This window comes from Balaenoptera musculus, chromosome 2, assembly GCF_009873245.2.
Source record: "Balaenoptera musculus isolate JJ_BM4_2016_0621 chromosome 2, mBalMus1.pri.v3, whole genome shotgun sequence".
NCBI lineage: Eukaryota > Metazoa > Chordata > Mammalia > Artiodactyla > Balaenopteridae > Balaenoptera > Balaenoptera musculus.
This window is the reverse complement of record NC_045786.1, coordinates 36,770,803-36,788,025: the sequence shown is the minus strand read 5'-3', so window position 1 is coordinate 36,788,025 and position 17,223 is coordinate 36,770,803. Positions and strand designations below refer to the sequence as shown.

The 17,223-nt window shown below is 50.1% G+C and overlaps 2 protein-coding genes across 3 annotated transcripts in view; both read left to right on the top strand.

Annotated features, from left to right (window-relative positions):
- Positions 1–5,436, top strand: part of ALPK3 (alpha kinase 3) — a 51,304-nt gene extending 45,868 nt beyond the window's left edge. For both annotated transcript variants that reach the window (XM_036842766.1, XM_036842765.1), the window contains one exon: positions 104–5,436. In XM_036842766.1, the coding sequence (XP_036698661.1) occupies positions 104–449 (346 nt within the window). In that variant the 3' untranslated portion in view covers positions 450–5,436. The remainder of the gene's footprint in view (positions 1–103) is intronic.
- A 6,359-nt stretch (positions 5,437–11,795) lies between these two features.
- The window catches only part of SLC28A1 (solute carrier family 28 member 1), a 45,489-nt gene continuing 40,061 nt past the window's right edge, over positions 11,796–17,223 (top strand). The window contains 5 exon segments of the mRNA XM_036841100.1: positions 11,796–12,008; positions 13,631–13,746; positions 14,627–14,738; positions 15,566–15,583; positions 15,586–15,656. Coding sequence (XP_036696995.1) covers positions 14,643–14,738; positions 15,566–15,583; positions 15,586–15,656 — 185 coding nt within the window. The 5' untranslated portion in view covers positions 11,796–12,008; positions 13,631–13,746; positions 14,627–14,642.

Genomic DNA, 17,223 nt, shown 5'->3' with positions numbered 1-17,223 from the left:
TACCTTGGGCACGACACCCTGGCTGTGGCCACCCCACAGTCTGTCCCCCAAGGACTCTCTCTCTGGGTGGGACTCCTACTCAGCGCTTACTATTTGGCTGCAGATACCAAGGCCTCAAGGAGAGCTGTTTCCCTGCCCTGCTGGACCAGTTTGCCTCTTCCCACCAGTGCAACACCTTCTGTGAGATGCTGGGGCTAAAACCTCTCAAGGGCCCTGAGGCTGCCCACCCCCAAGCCAAGGCCAAAGGCTCCAAGAGTCCATCTGCCGGCAGGAGGGGCCCCCAGCTGAGTCCTCAGCCCCAGAGGAAAGGCCCCCCCAGTCCCCAGGGCACCCGGAAGAGTGCCCCAAGCTCCAAGGCCACCCCTCAGGCCTCAGAGGCAGTCGCCACCCAGTTACTGGGACAGCATCCCATCCAAGATGGAGGCTCCAAGGCCCAGGGCATGCGGTAGCCCCCACAGGAGGCTGGGGGCCTCCACCCAGCAGCAGACCAACAAGGAAGCAGCTCGAACCAATGGAGACGTTCCCAGTACAGGACTAACTGGAGCAGGTGCACTGAGGAGGCACCACTCGGGGCCTCTGCCCGCAGCCTCTCCTCACTCAGCTCCTCATCAGATGCTTGGTGCATGACACCCTGCCCGGTGGCCTCTCCTGGTGCCCTCTCCTGGTGCCATCGTCACCGCGGCTCCCAGGCCCTACCTCCCAGGGCCTGGCAGCCTAGCCCTCCTTGAAGTTTACACTGGCCACTGCTGGAGGCTCCCTGAGTCCTCTGCATGAGTTCTGCAACCAACCCCTTGCCCCAGGCCCTGCCGTGAATGTTGTACTCTGGGGGCACGCAGGCCAGCACCTACCCTTTTCCCTTCACTTGGCCCTGATCCCTCCCTGTCCTCAGGGCTCCAGACTTCCTCTGCAGTGTCTGGCCTGGTGTCTCTCAGGGTGTCTTTTCCTTCAAGTAATTTTGCCTCATTCATCCCAGCTTATCTTGCAACTAAGCTGTCCCTGAGCCCGAATGGGGCTCAGGGCCCTTCCAGAGACTGTCATATCCTTGTGCAGTGATCTTTGGTGATGTGTGTTCATGCTCTTCCTTCCCCCATCACTCAGGCACTCAGTCACCTGCTTCCCATGCTCCCTTGCACCCTGTCCCCCATCCCTGGCTTTGAGCCCAATTGCAGCCTGTTGCCTGCCTTTCACTGAGTTCTGTTTGTTCCCCTGCCCGAGGGCTTCCCTAGCCTGACCCTCACCCTACCCACCATACCTAGGTGAGGAGCAGACCCTCTGGCCACTCAGCCCACCCCAGGACACTCCTCCCCTACTTCTCCCAGGCCCTCTGCCCGTGAGGTGAGAGCTGGCATGAGGGTTGCATCAGCAGCTGTGGCCAGAGGGAAGGTGTTGACTTTGTGGGACCTTGTGCTCCGTACTGAAAGGAGGTGGGGTCACAGTGAATTTCACATCCCCTCTTGACCAGGGATAGAGGGCTGGGACTCTTCTCCAGAGGGTATGCACCTGGGAGGTGTAGGAAGAATGCAATCCACCCATGTGCAGGGTGGAGGAGTGTCTCTGTGCCTGGGAATTAGGACCCCTGCCCCTAACCATTAGCTCTTGACCCTGGAACTCCAGCTCTGGGCCTCAATATAGGTTCCCAAGGAATTGCTGTGCTCGGCCCAGCACCCTGGGCCCTTCCTGAGAACCTTTCCTTGAGGCCTGGGATGGGGTGGGTCTGGAGCTAGCCTGCTCCCCTTGGAATGCAATAAAGGCAGCAACTGTGTATCTTGCTCGCCCTTATCTGGTGTGGTTGTAGGTATATGGGGTCAGGGTCCCATCTCCCCAGGCAGTTCTCTGAAGGCGTCCTACAGTCCCTGGACCCACTGGAAAAATGAATCCATGTTTTGGATCCTGAGGCATTCAGCCTCAGCCTTCCGTGGCCACAGCTAGACAGTCTGTGCTTCTTGTACTAATGGAATGATGGCTTGTGCCCCTTACGAGGGCTCTTAGGCCTTTGGAATTGCTCATTCATTTGGAAGAGGAATGCAAAGGAAGGAACCCAGGAAGGAAGAGCAGAGCTGGGGCTCTGGGGAAACGCCCAGTGTCTTTGGCTGCCTCCACTGGGACAAGACCAGCCCGGGGGACGACCAGCTCCTGCCTCTCAGCTACTCACTGACTGTTTCCTGCCTCCCAAGCTGCAGAGGCTTCTCATTCCCAGCCCCACCCCATCACCCAGGCCTTTCCTTGCCTGATCTTTACCCTCCTCCATTTGACATTTCTGACATCTCTACCTCCTCTTGTGCTCAGGTGACTCTGCCCACTTTTTCCTCTTGCTCCCAACTCTCCCAGCCTGCATATCCAGATTGCCTTGGTGAACTGAGAGCTGGAATATTGTTGATTTATTTATTCATTCATCCATTCATTCGGCAGACATACTGAGCAGACTTACTTTATGCCAGACCCTGAGCTGACCACTGTTGGGAGGCAAAGATGCATGAGGTGGTCTCAAAAGAGGCACTTTCCATTAGGTTTCTTGGGTTTTGAGCAACAGAAATGGACTTGGACCTTCATGGGAAGGGTGTTGGGGGTAGTTCACAGAACCAAAGGAATAGCTGAACAGTTGGCCTTTAGAAGGGCAGGAGCCAGGGTAGCTCCAGAGCTTGCCTCCCAGGAGCTGCTGCCGTTGGCTCCAGTGGGTCTCCCTCCACTCAAGGTTCAAATTCCTGTCCTGGAGCTCAGGGCATCGTGGACTGGGAGAGAGGTAGTTTTCCAAAGGATGGGGATTCTTACCAGAAGAATGGTGGAGGGTGGAAGGGTAGAAAGGGCTTGGCAGGCAACCACAGAAGATACCCTGACACATACACACACACACACGTTTCTTCCCATCTGATGCACTACAACTCTCTCACAACCAAAAGCAAATCGCTTTCTGCTTGAGGAGACCATTCAAGGTCATAGTCAATGACTAAGTCCAGGGATAATGACCAAGGCTACCATTTTCCAAAGTCCAGTGTCACTAATGATACTCTTCCCTCTTTTATCACAACCTCCTTTTGAAATTCTGCAACCTGTGGAAATTATATAACCCAACAAGAAGGGAAGTATGAGTAAAGGCTATGGTCCATTTCTATAACTGGTCATGAGAACTAGTATTTATGACTAGGGATTTTTTTGCCCTTTGGAGTGACCCAAATCTTCAGTTCCAAAGTCCAGTTCCTAAACAGTCCTGCCTGTGTGGCAGGCATTAGCCACTGGACATGGCAGTACCAGGAAGCACTTTAGGAAACCCCCACGTCCATCTGTACCCTGCCCCCTTTTAAGTAGCCGCAATCATATTTTCCCTTGATAGAGTTAATCATCCTAGCTACTCCTACGTGTCACTATATTTACTCGTATCCTAGATATACTCCTATCCTAGCTATGTGTGGCTCAGAGATACAAGCAACCTGAGATGGCCAGGTGCCTAGGCTTCTAATTCACTTGAATCATTACTATGAATTTTTGAAGATATGTTTTCTTGGGAACTAAAACCTCTACACCAGTCTGGTCCTAAACCTCAGATATGAGAAACGCATTGAGATGTAGTGATAACATGCCCCTCTTCACCCTGCTTCCTAGCCTGTAGGAGAAATAGCACCATGAATTGGTCGCCGGTTTGGAGCTTATGCTACATCTTGCAGGCCTTACCCAACCTTGCAAGGTATTGTTTTCAGCTGGTGCCGTAGCTGAGTTTTCAACAAACCATTTCACCATATTATCAAGCTAGCTGCTTCTAGACTGTGGGGATCCTGACAAGATGAGCAAAGGCCATAGGCATCAACCCATTACTTTGCTATAAAGTATATTCCCTGGTTGAATGCAATATGTGGGGATACCAAAATGCTGTTTACAACAGTTGATAATTCCATGGATTTTGATGGGAGAGGCATGATGGGTAAGGAAAGCAAATCCAAATCCAGAAGAAGGGCCCATAATGGTCAAGGTAAGTTCCTGCCCTGGTAAAGCCGTAGCATAAGTGTAGATTGAGGCGAGTTCAGCCGTAGGGCAGGAGGAGGCGTTATGGGAGAGTGAGTGACGCCCACACACAGCTTGCCTGTGCCTCCAGAACCCTATCCTGGAGCATTCACCTAATGCTGGTGGCCATGCCTGATTTGGGCTGGGTGGATCCGACAAGCCCTGTCCATAAGGGCCAGCATGGCCGCCTGGTAGGCTGTAGCCAAGCAGTTAGACTCCCCAGAGCCCAGCGTAAAGTCAGAGGGCTGTGTGTCAAAAGGATAATAGTTACTTGTTGGCCAGCGTATCACTTGATTCTAAACTCTGGGTTCTCCTGCCATATTTTTAAAATCAAGACTTGTCACAATCTCCATGTGGCTCCCCAGTATGCCACAGACAGATCCCTCAAGCACCACTGGCTCTGCCAGGTCATGTGGCCTGGTGGCAGAATCATTTGTGCTAAAGGCTTTTCCTGCTGGAGAGCCTTCACTTGCTCTGCGCCCTGCCCAAAGCTGGCAGTCTTCTGGGTCAATCAGTAAATGGGTTGGAGCAAGGTGCCCCAAACTGACAATTTTGCCTGGAATTGGGCCTTAGTGGTAAGGAATTCAAAATGTAGGAATTTGTCCTACGTTAATGGAGGATCTATTCTGACCTCAATAGACCCCTTGATCCCCAGGAACTTTATCAAAGGAACAGACATTTGCATTTTCACATGCTTTATCTCCCACCTCTTGACTCACATATATATGTCTTACCAAAGCATCTAGGGAAACTGTTGATCTCCAGACCCTATCAGCATGATGCCATCAGCGTGCTGGAACATTGCATTGCTGAGGTCAAGGTCCCTGTGAGGCAGTCTGTGGCACAGAGCTGGACAGCTAAGATAATATATATCATTCAGCAGGACAGCAGTGGAGTACTGCTGCCCTGCCAGCTGAAGATGAATTGCTTCTGATGTTCTTTGCTCATCAAAATCGAGGAAAAGAATGAATTCACTAGATCAAAGGGTTCATACCAAATGCCAAGAGCTGGATGAATTTGCTTTAGCAAGAAGACCATTTCTGGAACAGCACCTGCAATTGGAGTCATCATGTTTTAAAGTTTACAACAATCCAAAGACCTCCTGGTGTTTTGCACTGGCCAGGCTGAGCTGTGGTAAGAATCACTATGACTTCACTCTCAAATCTGATAGTAACACTAATTTCTACCATTCCCTCACAAATGCGGAATCACTTTTGATTTACCATTTCGGTCGGGAGGGGGAATTCTGATGGCTTGTGCTTCTCCTATCCTATTATAGTCATTCTTACCCCACTAATCAGAGCCATTGTGGGGGTTATGCGTGTTTCAGAATATATCCATTTCAACTGTACACTCAAAATAACCTTTCATTGGCTTTGAGATTCCACTGGGTCTACTATGGCGCAAAATTTAGTCTATTAAACATCTCTATGGATTGGCAGACCACATGCTCTTCTATTGTACCCAGAAATTGGACTTGGCTTGGAGCCAGTGTCCTACAAAACCCCTCTCCCCAAGTCTGAGTACTTTCCTTTCCTTTCGGTTCCCAGATAAGTGAACACAGATCCCTTTGGGGAAGGCTGCAAGGAAGGTTAACAATATGCATCTAAGTGTTAAAATAAGGTTTTTCTTCAAAGATATTTGACTTCCTCTCCATTGAAAGTCTGGAAATTAAGTGGGAGATTTTGACTCTACCTTGGCAGCTGAGACAGACCTCTTTGCCCAATCAGAAACCTTTGGTTACAGTAGTAACTAGCTGGTATCTTAGGCACTGTCTGGTCTTTTTCATTCCTGGGGCCCAATGATTAATTAACCACAGCTAGGGGTCTGGTTTCCATGCCCATGTCCATTATGATGACTCCTCTACTCTGTTCCTTCTGTCTATCTCTGCTGCTGAGATCAGGAAGTTCATTTCATAGGAGCTCTTCCAACCAGAATTCCAGGCCTAGAGAGGAAAGCGAGCAGAGCCTCGCCAATTTCTCACGGCAGGGAGTGAGACCATCTTCTGGGTCATGTCAGAGGACAGAGGGCAGATGGGCTGGATGCATGTCAGGGACCCAATAAAGCATTCTTGTTTCCTGAAATCTGTGAGTTCCTGCCTTTCTTGGAATTTTGGTCTTTTCTTATAATTTAGCATGGGTCAGTATTTAGTCCAGATTTGTATTATCCACCCCCATCTATAGCCCCCCTCCCCCTGCCCAAATGGTAAGAACTGTATCTGGCTGTATGAGCTTCTATAGAATCTCTGGTGAGTGAGAACATATCAATAAACAAAACCTGAATCAAAATTCTGTTCTGCTATCTTGGTCAAACAGCCTTAAAAAGTTTCCATAAATTTCCCCTATATTTTTTGGCAATGTATATTAGCTAGCTCATACAGTTTCTTCTGGGAGTAACTCTTTTTTTTCCTGATTTGATTCTGCCTCTCATCCCCTGGGTTATGTTGACTGTGGATTCTGGTTACTGGCAGACCAACAGTGTTGTGTGGGACAGGGTCTGGGTCTCAGTTTTGTACCTTGATGTTGTCAGTACCCCTGAGCTGATCACACTCAGGGAGCGTTTCATTCATTAAACTTACAAGGAAATGGAATTTTCACACTAAAAACCCACCTTGCTAATTTTTTATGAGACATGTAACCATCCAGAAGACTGGACACTTTACCTGACAAGGGAATTCTTCCCTTCTTCTGAAAGGAGAACTTCAAGGGAAGCCAAATTATCAGAAGGTTGTTTGAGCTGAGAACAGTCAGACAGACCTCAGTTCAAATCCACCTCTACTATCCATGTGAGCTTGGGCTTGTTGCTTAAGCCCTTGGAACCGAGATGCACGTGAGTGATTGGAGCTATGATTGGAGCTAGCTCTAGGTAGGAGTGTTAAGAAAATTCAGCTGACTAAATTTAAAGATCTAATTGGCCTTATTCATGAATTGGGCAGCATCGCATCTGGCAAGTATCAATAGAAAGGAGCTCTGAGGAGGTGTACAAAGTGGAAGGTTTTTAAAGGCAGAAAGAGGGTGGGACCATAAAGTCATAAAGGAAAGAAAGGATTATTTCAGGCAAGGTCACCTTCCCTTGGGGGAAAAGGAGAAATCTATCATGCAGATGAGATGACCTCACTGTGCTCATCAGGTAATTCCAGATTGATTGGTTAAAGGTTGCATTCCTGGGAGTGGCTGAAACTGTAGTAGAGTCTTGGTTTGCTGTCCTAGGGACAAGTGACTCCATTTTGTGCCTGTGTTCCTTTTTTTAATAGAGGCATCCCCTACTGACACCCAGAGGTCCTGGAATCCATGAGGCACTGTCCTCAGACCTCAGAACTGATGTGGTTCAGAGATGGCTCTTTCCTATTATTTCCAAAGGGCAGCGAGAGATAGCAGCTACCGTCTACTCAGCCTCAGGGGATACATCACGCATGAAGATGAAGGACCTTCATGCGTGATGTATGAAGTAAATCACTTGAACGAGAATCCCCATCTCAGGCTAAGGAATCTGCTTAAGATGCATCAGGTGTCCTACTGTGTAGACTGTGTCACTGGCAGAGAAATTTCATTAGGGCTCTTGTTTTCTAACAGGGCAAAATGTATATTCTTGGAGCAGTTGGAGTCAAATTATTCAGATTATGTGGCTGAGTGCCCATTAAATCAACCCCTGTAGAATTTGTGCTGGGTCTTACTCAGGAAGTTGCTCAGAGACACAGTATCCCTGGTTTCATGGAGTCTGACTGGAGAATACAGTTCACAGCCATTAGGTCTAAGTGTGGGCCCAGAATCCATCCTGCCTGCCAGGCTGCAGGTGAGATAGAAACATGGTGTGGACACCTCAAACGCCAGCTCAGATCTCCCAAATAAAAACGCGTGGCTCAGTGGCCTGGGGTTCTACCCCAGGCTGTTCAACTTCTCAATAGTCGCTCCATTTATGGTGCCGGGTCCTCCATCACACACCTCGGTGGAGGACAGGTCGGGGGGGAAATGGTGACCAGAATCTACCTCATGGGGTTATCATGAAGGTTATCTGAGATAGTGCAGGGAAAGCTCTTAGCCACCTCCTGGCACATGCCAACCCGTCAGCTGGTGCCATTGTCACCATCTCCGGGCCCACTCACATGCTGCTCTTCTCCTCCAAGCTGGGAGACCCTGGTGTTTCTCCCTTCCTTCAAGGTGGGGTGGTTAACAACATCTCCACCCCACCCCTGAAAACCGTCTTTCCAGCTCTCGTCCCATGGGAAACAGTCAGTACTGCCTCCTGACCCACAAGCTGGTCAGTGATTAGCCCCTGGGCTGGGTCAGGCTCTCCACGAACCCCAACAGGCATGGAAGTGAAGGGACTGGGACACAGCCTTTGGAAGAGGGAACCTTGCTCCTAAGGCACAGTGGCATGGAAAGCAGTGTCTCACAGTGAGGCATGATATAGGCTTGGCAGGCCCATGCAGGAAGGAGAGTTGGTGCCAGTCAGAGAGGCGACCGTGCCTTGCATCCTGTGGCACGATGTTACTGGTGGAATCCCACCTGGGTGGAGGGAAGCAAGCTGCACCTGGAAAGTCTCAGTGTCTAGATGTGACACTCAGAGGTGTTCATTTTTGTTCTTCCTGACCATTGTATTTAACTTGTGATGCCCATTTGTCAGCACCTCCCCTATGACACTACTGGTCTGTGGTAGATTCATTTGACCGGCTCCTCCCAGGAGGCCTACAGCCCTCCTCACGGAAACTTTTATAAAAATAGCTGGCTTTGCTCTAAGTGGATGCCACATCAGACCACTGCCCTGACAGAGGGAAAAAATGGAACAATCAAGGAACTATCTTTGCCTATATAATTAACCAGCTTATCGACTGTGACTCCGTGTCAGGCTCTGGGCCAACAAGGCAATGGAGATCCAAATTAATAGCTCCCACAGCCCCTGCCAATGGCTGGCAGGAAATACTGTGCCTCCCAGAGGAGGATATAGCCTTTGGTATAAAACCCACAAAAGCCACGGATATCATCCTTGAATCACGTCATTCACAGGATGACGTGAATTAATAAGACCTACCTTTGTGGAACATCTTAACCTGCTTCAAACTGAAAAAGGAAGCATCTCAACCTCTCATTATATAAAAAGCTAATATGAGATGGAAAGGCAGGAGGGATAGAAGGTAAAACGAAAACAGAGACAAGGGAAATACATTTCACATTGTAGCAGCCAGTTAAATATTTGGAAAGAGTGATCTCTTAGCTGTTTGGGGAAAATCCCCCTGCCTGGTGGCCATGGGCCCTCATGGGCATGGGACCAGGCGTCTTACTTTACCAGCCCTTCACTGTTGCTGAGATAGATGAACCCCCACACCCATTCTTTCATCTTGTACTGGATAATGGCCGTTTGTGCCCATCTGTTCCCAACGAATAGAAAGGGTCAAGGGGTGGACTCTAGCAGGAGACGCTGGGATAGTCACGGCAAGTAAGCTGGGGCAGGGGAGTTTGGCCTTTTGGGTGTTTGGAGTATTTCCTTCCTCTGTGAACACCTGGACTTGCTGTATAGGTGCTAGAAGAGCACTGTGCTCTCAGTCTCGTGAGGGTCCCTTCTTACGGAAAGTGTGTAAGAGTTACAAGCAGAGGGCATACACGTCTAAGATATTTCTTCAGTTTTTTTTTTTTTTAATAAATTTATTTATTTATTTATTTTTGGCTGTGTTGGGTCTTCGTTGCTGTGCGCGGGCTTTCTCTAGTTGCGGCAAGCGGGGCCTACTCTTCGTTGCGGTGCACGGGCTTCTCATTGCAGTGGCTTCTCTTGTTGCGGAGCACGGGCTCTAGAGCACAGGCTCAGTAGTTGTGGCTCGCGGGCTTAGCTGCTCCACGGCATGTGGGATCTTCCCGGACCAGGGCTCAAACCTGTATTCCCTGCATTGGCAGGCGGATTCTTAACCACTGCGCCACCAGAGAAGTCCCCTTTCTTCAGTTTTTGTATTTTGCTCTGTGTCATCAGAATTTGTACACGCTTTCTAGTTTAGCATATTTCTACTAGGACTATAGGAATCCCATCTTTCAATGCCCCAAATGAGAAAGGGACCATTGTATTGAATGTCCTTTCTGCTAACCGCCCAGGTGTAAGAGAGAGAGAAGCAGGTTTAGGAAAGAGGAATGACAAGCTCATGCTCATGGAACTTGACCAGGGAGGAGCCTCTCTTTTTAGTCACTGCTTGGACACATGAAGAGATGTGATGAAAAAGACCTTATCTATGAAGAGCCAAGAGGTGAGAGCAGGCAAAACTGTGAGAAGAAAATAAGGGGACTGTTGAACGTCCCTTCTGACTAGGTCTGCCTCTTACAGTTCTGAGTGTTTCACTCACCCCTTGTAAAAATATCCTCTTCATTATATCAGAGTTTGGCAAGGAGAAAGGACTCTCTACCACTCAGACCAAGAATTCCCCTGAAACAGGAGTGACCCCAGAGAACTGAAGCCAGAAACAGGTAAGGGGTTGCCTCTGAGGAATGGGACAGGGATGGGAGAGGTGGAACAGCCTTCTCATTATAAATCCTTCTAAGTGCTTCTGTTTTGTTTTGATTGGAAGGGGGGAAAGATACACAATACACACACACACACACACACACACACACACACACACACACACACATTGCTATATATATATAGCAATGCGCAGGCCTTTCTGTTTGTTTGTTTGCAGTTTCACATATTTATTTTTGGCAGGAAGGAAATCATTGCAAACCTCTTGACTGACAATGTTCGCCCCCTGGAAACGTGCACATTCCACATATAGTATTTTCCCAGTGTTGCTGGATTGTTTATCACATTCAAATGTCCAACAGAAAACCATGACTACCCAGACACCGGCATCTCCACCACTTGGTGGGTGGTGGTGTTAGTCTACAGAGAAACTCCCTGAAGAATGGAACAGGAACAGACACCATCAAATTTACAGTAAAATAGCAACAGAGGCAGCCACTTGATTTTGCACAGGTAAAGGCAAGCACTTCAAACCATCCACTCTTCTCGAACCCTGGCATGCCAACTGTCCATCACAGCACCTTTATTTATTTATTTATTTATTTATTTATTGGCTGTGTTGGGTCTTCGTTTCTGTGCAAGGGCTTTCTCTAGTTGTGGCAAGTGGAGGCCACTCTTCATCGCGGTGCGTGGGCCTCTCACTATCATGGCCTCTGTTGTTGCGGAGCACAGGCTCCAAACGCGCAGGCTCCAAACGCGCAGGCTCAGTAGTTATGGCTCACGGGCCTAGTTGCTCCGTGGCATGTGGGATCTTCCCAAACCAGGGCTCGAACCCACGTCCCCTGCATTAGCAGGCAGATTCTCAACCACTGCGCCACCAGGGAAGCCCATCACAGCACCTTTAAAAGCAGAGGCACAAACGTCACAAGTGTTTGACCATAGGGCTGTGTGGTTCTGGATTTCTTGACAAGGCCATCTTTAATATATAGCGTTGTAAAATGTTGCCAAGTTATAGATTTACAGATTTCCTTTTTATACAACAAGTTCAAATGCTGCAACTGTGACAAGTCTGTGTCATTAGATATATATATATTCCTTGCCTCGCCCTGCTCTGGACCCAGCACCCCAGCCCTGGCTCAGTTCCAGGCCTCACTGTACCACCCCAGTGAGATCATCTCCTCAGGAAACAGGCCACAGGGAGTCAAGTGACACGCTGAGATCACACAGCTGGATGGGGCACAGCCAGGACCCCTGAGGTCCTCCAGCTCTTGTTCTTTCCCTGGGGTCTCATCCCAACCCACCCAGCCTCCCAACCGCCCAGCCTGTGGCTCTCAGCCAAATTTTACCTGAAAAGAACACTTGGTTTCTGGGGGCCAGGATCACTGTTGACTGCCCTTCCACGAGCAGGGGAGCAACACAGGGTCTCATGGCCTGGAGGAGGAGAGCAGTGTGTCAAGACAGCCCTGCGATAGGACCTGTGACAGCGATGACACCTGCCAGCCTGATGGTGCCAGCCTCTCTGCCAAACACCTCACCTGCATTCGCTCGTTTAATCCCCATCAGTATTTATTTATGAGGTAGGTACTATTACCCACCGTTTTACAGATGAGGAAACCAGTTAACTTTCAGAGCCAGGACTGAATCTAGACCTTTGGGCTCTAAGCTCCGGGTTCATTTCAAGACACACAGCCTATTAAATCCTTGTTTGAGACATCAGGGCACATGAAGATGTCAAGGCTCTAAGGTGCAGTGTAGGGAATGTTTTGGAACAAGTTTGGCTGCTCCTGGATGTGTTGTGCCTCCTGGCTTCTCTCTGGGCACCAAGAGAAACCAAGAGAGGAGGGGGAGGAGAGAGGAGAGGACTGATGAGGAAGGGGGAAGGGGAGGGGAGAGGCAGCAGGAAAGGGGGGAAGGAGGGGAGGAAGAGGTTAGAAGTGGGCAGAGGCAGAGAAGCAGGTACAGTCCCGTCTGCCCTTCACTGGGGCTTGATGAGGCCCCCTGCCAGGGCAGCTGCAAGCCCATCCCTGTGGAGGCTGCCCATGGTGGCAGGTGTTCTGCTCAGGATAAACCAGATGATGCCACAAACGTTTAGTTTATAATCAAGGCAGCACACAAGCCTCCAACAGAGTGAGTGGGGCACAGTGTGGATCTCCACCCAAAAGAGCAAATTGCAAAAAAGCTGGTGTAGTATAAGCCTCTTTTGTAAAATGAATAACCTAAAAGAGTATTCACTTATGAAAAATGTCTGGAGAAAAATTCCACAAGCTCAGTGGTGGTCATATCTGGAAGGCTCAGATTAGAGGGATTTTTAACTTCCTGTGTTTTGTATATTTCTATAATGTTTAAATGTTTGCTGATGCATGTGTAATACTTTGGTAATCAGAATGACAAAAAAATGTTTCTAAAGAGAAGGGGTACCCCCCACCCTTCATCCATCATGGTCCCCAAACTTCCAAAACAACCAGCATGTGCTGATAACTCCGCTTCTGTGTTACCAAGAAGTGTTTATGCATCATAAAGGATTTTGTCCTGAGTGTGTATGATTAATTATTAAGGAGATGTTGTCAATCCTGTCAGATAAGTTTAATGTTTAGTTTGAGGATTGAAATGTTAAAGGTTTTGTCCATTGACTTTGCACGCTGTTGCTTAGGTGTCAGTTAAAAAGCAATGGAACCAAAGGGCAAGCTGTGATTTGGTTTTGTTTTCAAGACAACTTAGACCTGAAACACTTTTTACTATTTATGACACTACACTGCTTTCCTCATCTTCAAGCTCAGGAAAATAGGTTGCTGTTATAATTACTGATCCAGTGAGAAAACGGAGACTGTGTAAGATGCAAAATGAACGATAAAACACATGATCCAAAAAACTGAGTAGCACTGATGGCAGGTGGAAAAGGAGGCCCCAGGAGGGGATATGGGGAGAGTGAGAGTAATAAAGCTGAGCTTCCTGGAAGAGGTGGGCCTGTTTGGGAGCAGGAAAGAGTGGAGAGGAAGGCGTCATTGAGGAGGAAGGCAGATTCAGTTATGAGGCAGGAGCTCCGCAGGCCAGGCCTAGAGTGGGGCCCACTTGCCCCGTTTCCTCTTTTCCCTGAGAGAGGCTGGGGTCCCTGCCCCGGCCGTGGTCCTGGGCTCTGGAGACCGTGCTGGACAGAGCCAGGTGGGAGGCCCAGCCAACTCCAACTCTGGACTCTGCCCAGGAATTTCCACTGAGATGAGAAGACAGGCCAAAGCGAAAGCAGGTCGGATCCAGCCCGTCCCCGTGGAAACGCGCGCTTCCGTCTGTCCCCGAGAGGGACTTGTTGACCACAAATATGTGAGTAGGAAGGGGAGCCTGCCCCTCTCCGTGCAGCTGTGTGTCTGCGTTTGCGTGTGTGCATGGGTGGCTGGGCTTTCCCAGGCTCTGCCTGTGTGTGTACTTCCCTACATGGGCCTGCTCATGTGTGCCCTTGCGTGTGTGCTCCTGGGTATGTGAGCTTAGCCAGGCTGGCGCTTGGACAGGGTAGGGTGCTACCCAAGGGGAAGAAAAAGAGAGGGGACAGGAGTGAAGAGAGATGGCGTCTTCGTTAGGGCTCTTATTTACAGATGAGTTTAGGCCTATGAACTGAGCTTCAGCAAAGAAAAAAAAAAAGAAAGAAAGAAAGAAAAAGAAAAAAAAAGGACTATATTGACTCCTGTAATTGAAAAGTCCAGGGATAGGACTGGTTTCAGGTATAGTTGTATCCAGGGACTGGAATGTTGTCTTCAGGATATTGTCTCTCCATCTTTCAGAGATGGGAGAGTGTAATACAATGAAAATATCACTTAATGGCAATGGTTTTAACCTGTTGCGGTGAGTGATGAAAGCTAAGACCTGTCTTCAGAAAAATGCCTTTCAGATACATACACATGCTATACATAATTCCTTCCTTTCCTTCTCTATGAAGTGGGCAGACCTTGCCCTGTTTCTGCCTGACCTCCCAGATTTACAAGGACTTGCCTCTCACAGGTTCAGGAGTGCAGGAAGGGGGGGCCTTCCTCTGTCACTGGGGCCCCTGGCACAATGAGGGTTGAGCTCTGGGATGGGAGAGGCTATGCCAAGCCACTGCTCCCCGCTCCCTGCCTCCTCCCTTCCATCCTCTGCCCTTCGCCCAGCCCCTCCTCTGGGTCCTGCCTGGCCTCCCCTTTCAGCTTTGGGCCCTGACTTTGTCTTTCAGCTGCAAGTTCTGGCGCATGGAGGACGACACACCGAGATTAAGAGAGTCCAGCTCTCTCACATCAGCGGCCGGTGGTTTGGAGAACATGGGGGCTGAGCTGTTGGAAAGCCTGGTCTGTCCCCTCCCCCACGCTGGTTTGGCCCCTCCTGGTGGGAGGGGCCTTTGTTCATCATCTTCCTCCCACCCCCACCTCCTCCTCACCTCTTTGCTTGAACACTTAGGACACCCCCAGTGTGTTGACCCCCTCCACACAGAGCAGCCCCGTTAATCACTCATTAAACATCTGTGCACACCTATCATGTGCCAGTATAGCCTGCCCTCATCAGAAAGGTCAGGGAAGGGCTCATCCAGGAAGTAACATTTCAGCTGTGATCTAAATGATAAGGAGGAAGGGACTTCCCTGGCCATCCAGTGGTTAAGACTCTGTGCTTCCACTGAGGGGAGGGCGCGGGTTCGATCCTTGGTTGGGGAACTAGGATCCCACATGCCTCGCCGCACAGCCAAACAAAAAGAAATTTAAGGATAAGTAGGAGAACCTTCATGATGGGGGAGGATGGGGACTCTCTGGGGAGCTGGCAAGCTCATCCTTGCTCTGGAATGGCCAGGTTGAGGCCCTCCACCCAGAACTTTGGAGCCCAGAACTAGGGACCCACTTCCCTCCCAAACTCCCCTGAAGCACAAGTATCCCTCCTTCGTGCAGACCATGAGTTCCCTGAGGGCAGGATGTGTCTAGCACAGAGCCTAGCACACAGTAGGTGCTCAAATTTTGGAATTTAAGTTCCCTCTGGTTACTTCCTGTGCCCAGTACCCACCCCAGCCCACTCCCGAGGCGACTGTGGGCACACTGGTGGCAGCCTGGGTCTCTCCTCACTCCAGGCCCCCAGCTGTAGTTCTCACGTGAGGCGGGAGGCACCTCCGGTCCATCTCTGGTGGCTTTAGGAGGAAGGCCGGGACCCTGGCACAGTGACTCAAGCCCTGCAGAAGTCAGGGACAGCGGGAGCAAGGCTGGCCCGGAGCCCTCCTCAGGATGGTAGGTCGTCTCCGGGAAGGATGTGGGCTGGCCTGGGGAGGAGGCCCCTGTGGGGAGGAGGGATGGGGAGCCTGGCCTCCTGACAGGGAAGGGGCTCCCTGGACCTTTGCTGAAGAAAGGAGTAAACGTGTTTTAGCCAACAAATGAGTTCTGCTGACCTCTGCCTCAGAGGTGAGCCAGGCCAGAGGTTCCCAATCTGCTTTGAAGCAGCCAGAATGAAAATCCCATGGGGGACACCAATTTATACTGAGGGGCCTGCTCTGGTTGAAGTTGGATGGGGGCCCTGAACCAGCCTGGTCCCCTCTTTACTCCCCATCTGCCTTCTACCCCATTCGGTCTCTGGGGCACCTCAGGGAACCTTGAAGCTTAGTTTGAAAACCCCTAGACTGGGCCAGGCCCCTCCTTTCACATGGGGAGGCTGAAGTCCAGAGAGGGAGAGAGATGGACCCAGGTCACACAGGCAGCGAATCGAGCCTAGAGCTTGGCCTCCTGACACCCAGGCCTACTGGGGGGGTCCTGACTGGCCAGAGCCTGAGCTAATGAGAGCGTGTTGCCAAAAACTTGGCTTCTGTGCACCAGTGCCAAATCGAATCTCGGAGACAGAGTTTTGGGTGAAGTAGAAAAGCATAGCTTTATTGCTTTGCCAGACAAAGGGAGACACAGCCGGCTCCTGCCCTCGAAAACTGTGTGTCCCCACCCAGGAGGATTTGGTGAGGAGTTTTATAGCCATGGTTCAAGGGTGGGGTTGCTGACAAGACTAGGGTGTGTGCAGGGCCTGCACCCCTTTAATTTTGTTTCAGGTAATCTTCTTGATGAGCTTCTCTGGTTCCTTTAATCTGGCCTCAGGTGGTCTTTTCTGGAATGAAGAATGCTGACATTTCCCATGTGCTGGGTTTTAGTTCTGTGAAGAGCTCAGATATATTGTTATGTGTTTCCCTTGAAGGGGACCCAGGGCCCTGCCCCAAGGCTGCACTATTGTTTCCTGGCTGCTCCTCCCTTGTCTCTGCATCCCTTCCCTTCCCTGATTAACAACTGTTTGAATCTGCCCTTTGGGACTCAGGGAAGGTCATGGAGGCTGGAGTCTGTTGCCTACAAACAAGAAACGGGGGGACATAGGCTTCTGTGCCCAGAAGCCCCATAGGGTCCTGCTCGGTCTCAAGCATTCAGCCGGGTGGGGTTGTGGATTCCATCTGTCTGCCTTGGGACGAGATTGAGGGAAAATGCCTCACTTAGGAGGTGGCCGGTGGGGACAGAGAGAGGGGAGAGAGTTTCCTTTAAAAAGTGACTGGTGGCTGAATGAGTGTGAGTGAGCATCTCCTACGTGCTCAGCCAGGGGAACCTCAGAGGTATTCAGGTACCAGCCTTTCCTCCAGGGACAGACAAGTGACCAGACAAGAATTGGCATTTGCACCGGGTCCGGAAGGCAGTGGGACTGTGTGACGGCTGCCAGTGGACTGTTCACACTTCCTCTCTCTGGGAGGTGCTGTTGACTCAGAGGATAATGTCCCACAGGAGTAAATGCAGAGCTGGGGGCCTCCCCACTTTGCTCCTCAGACAGTTGGAAATG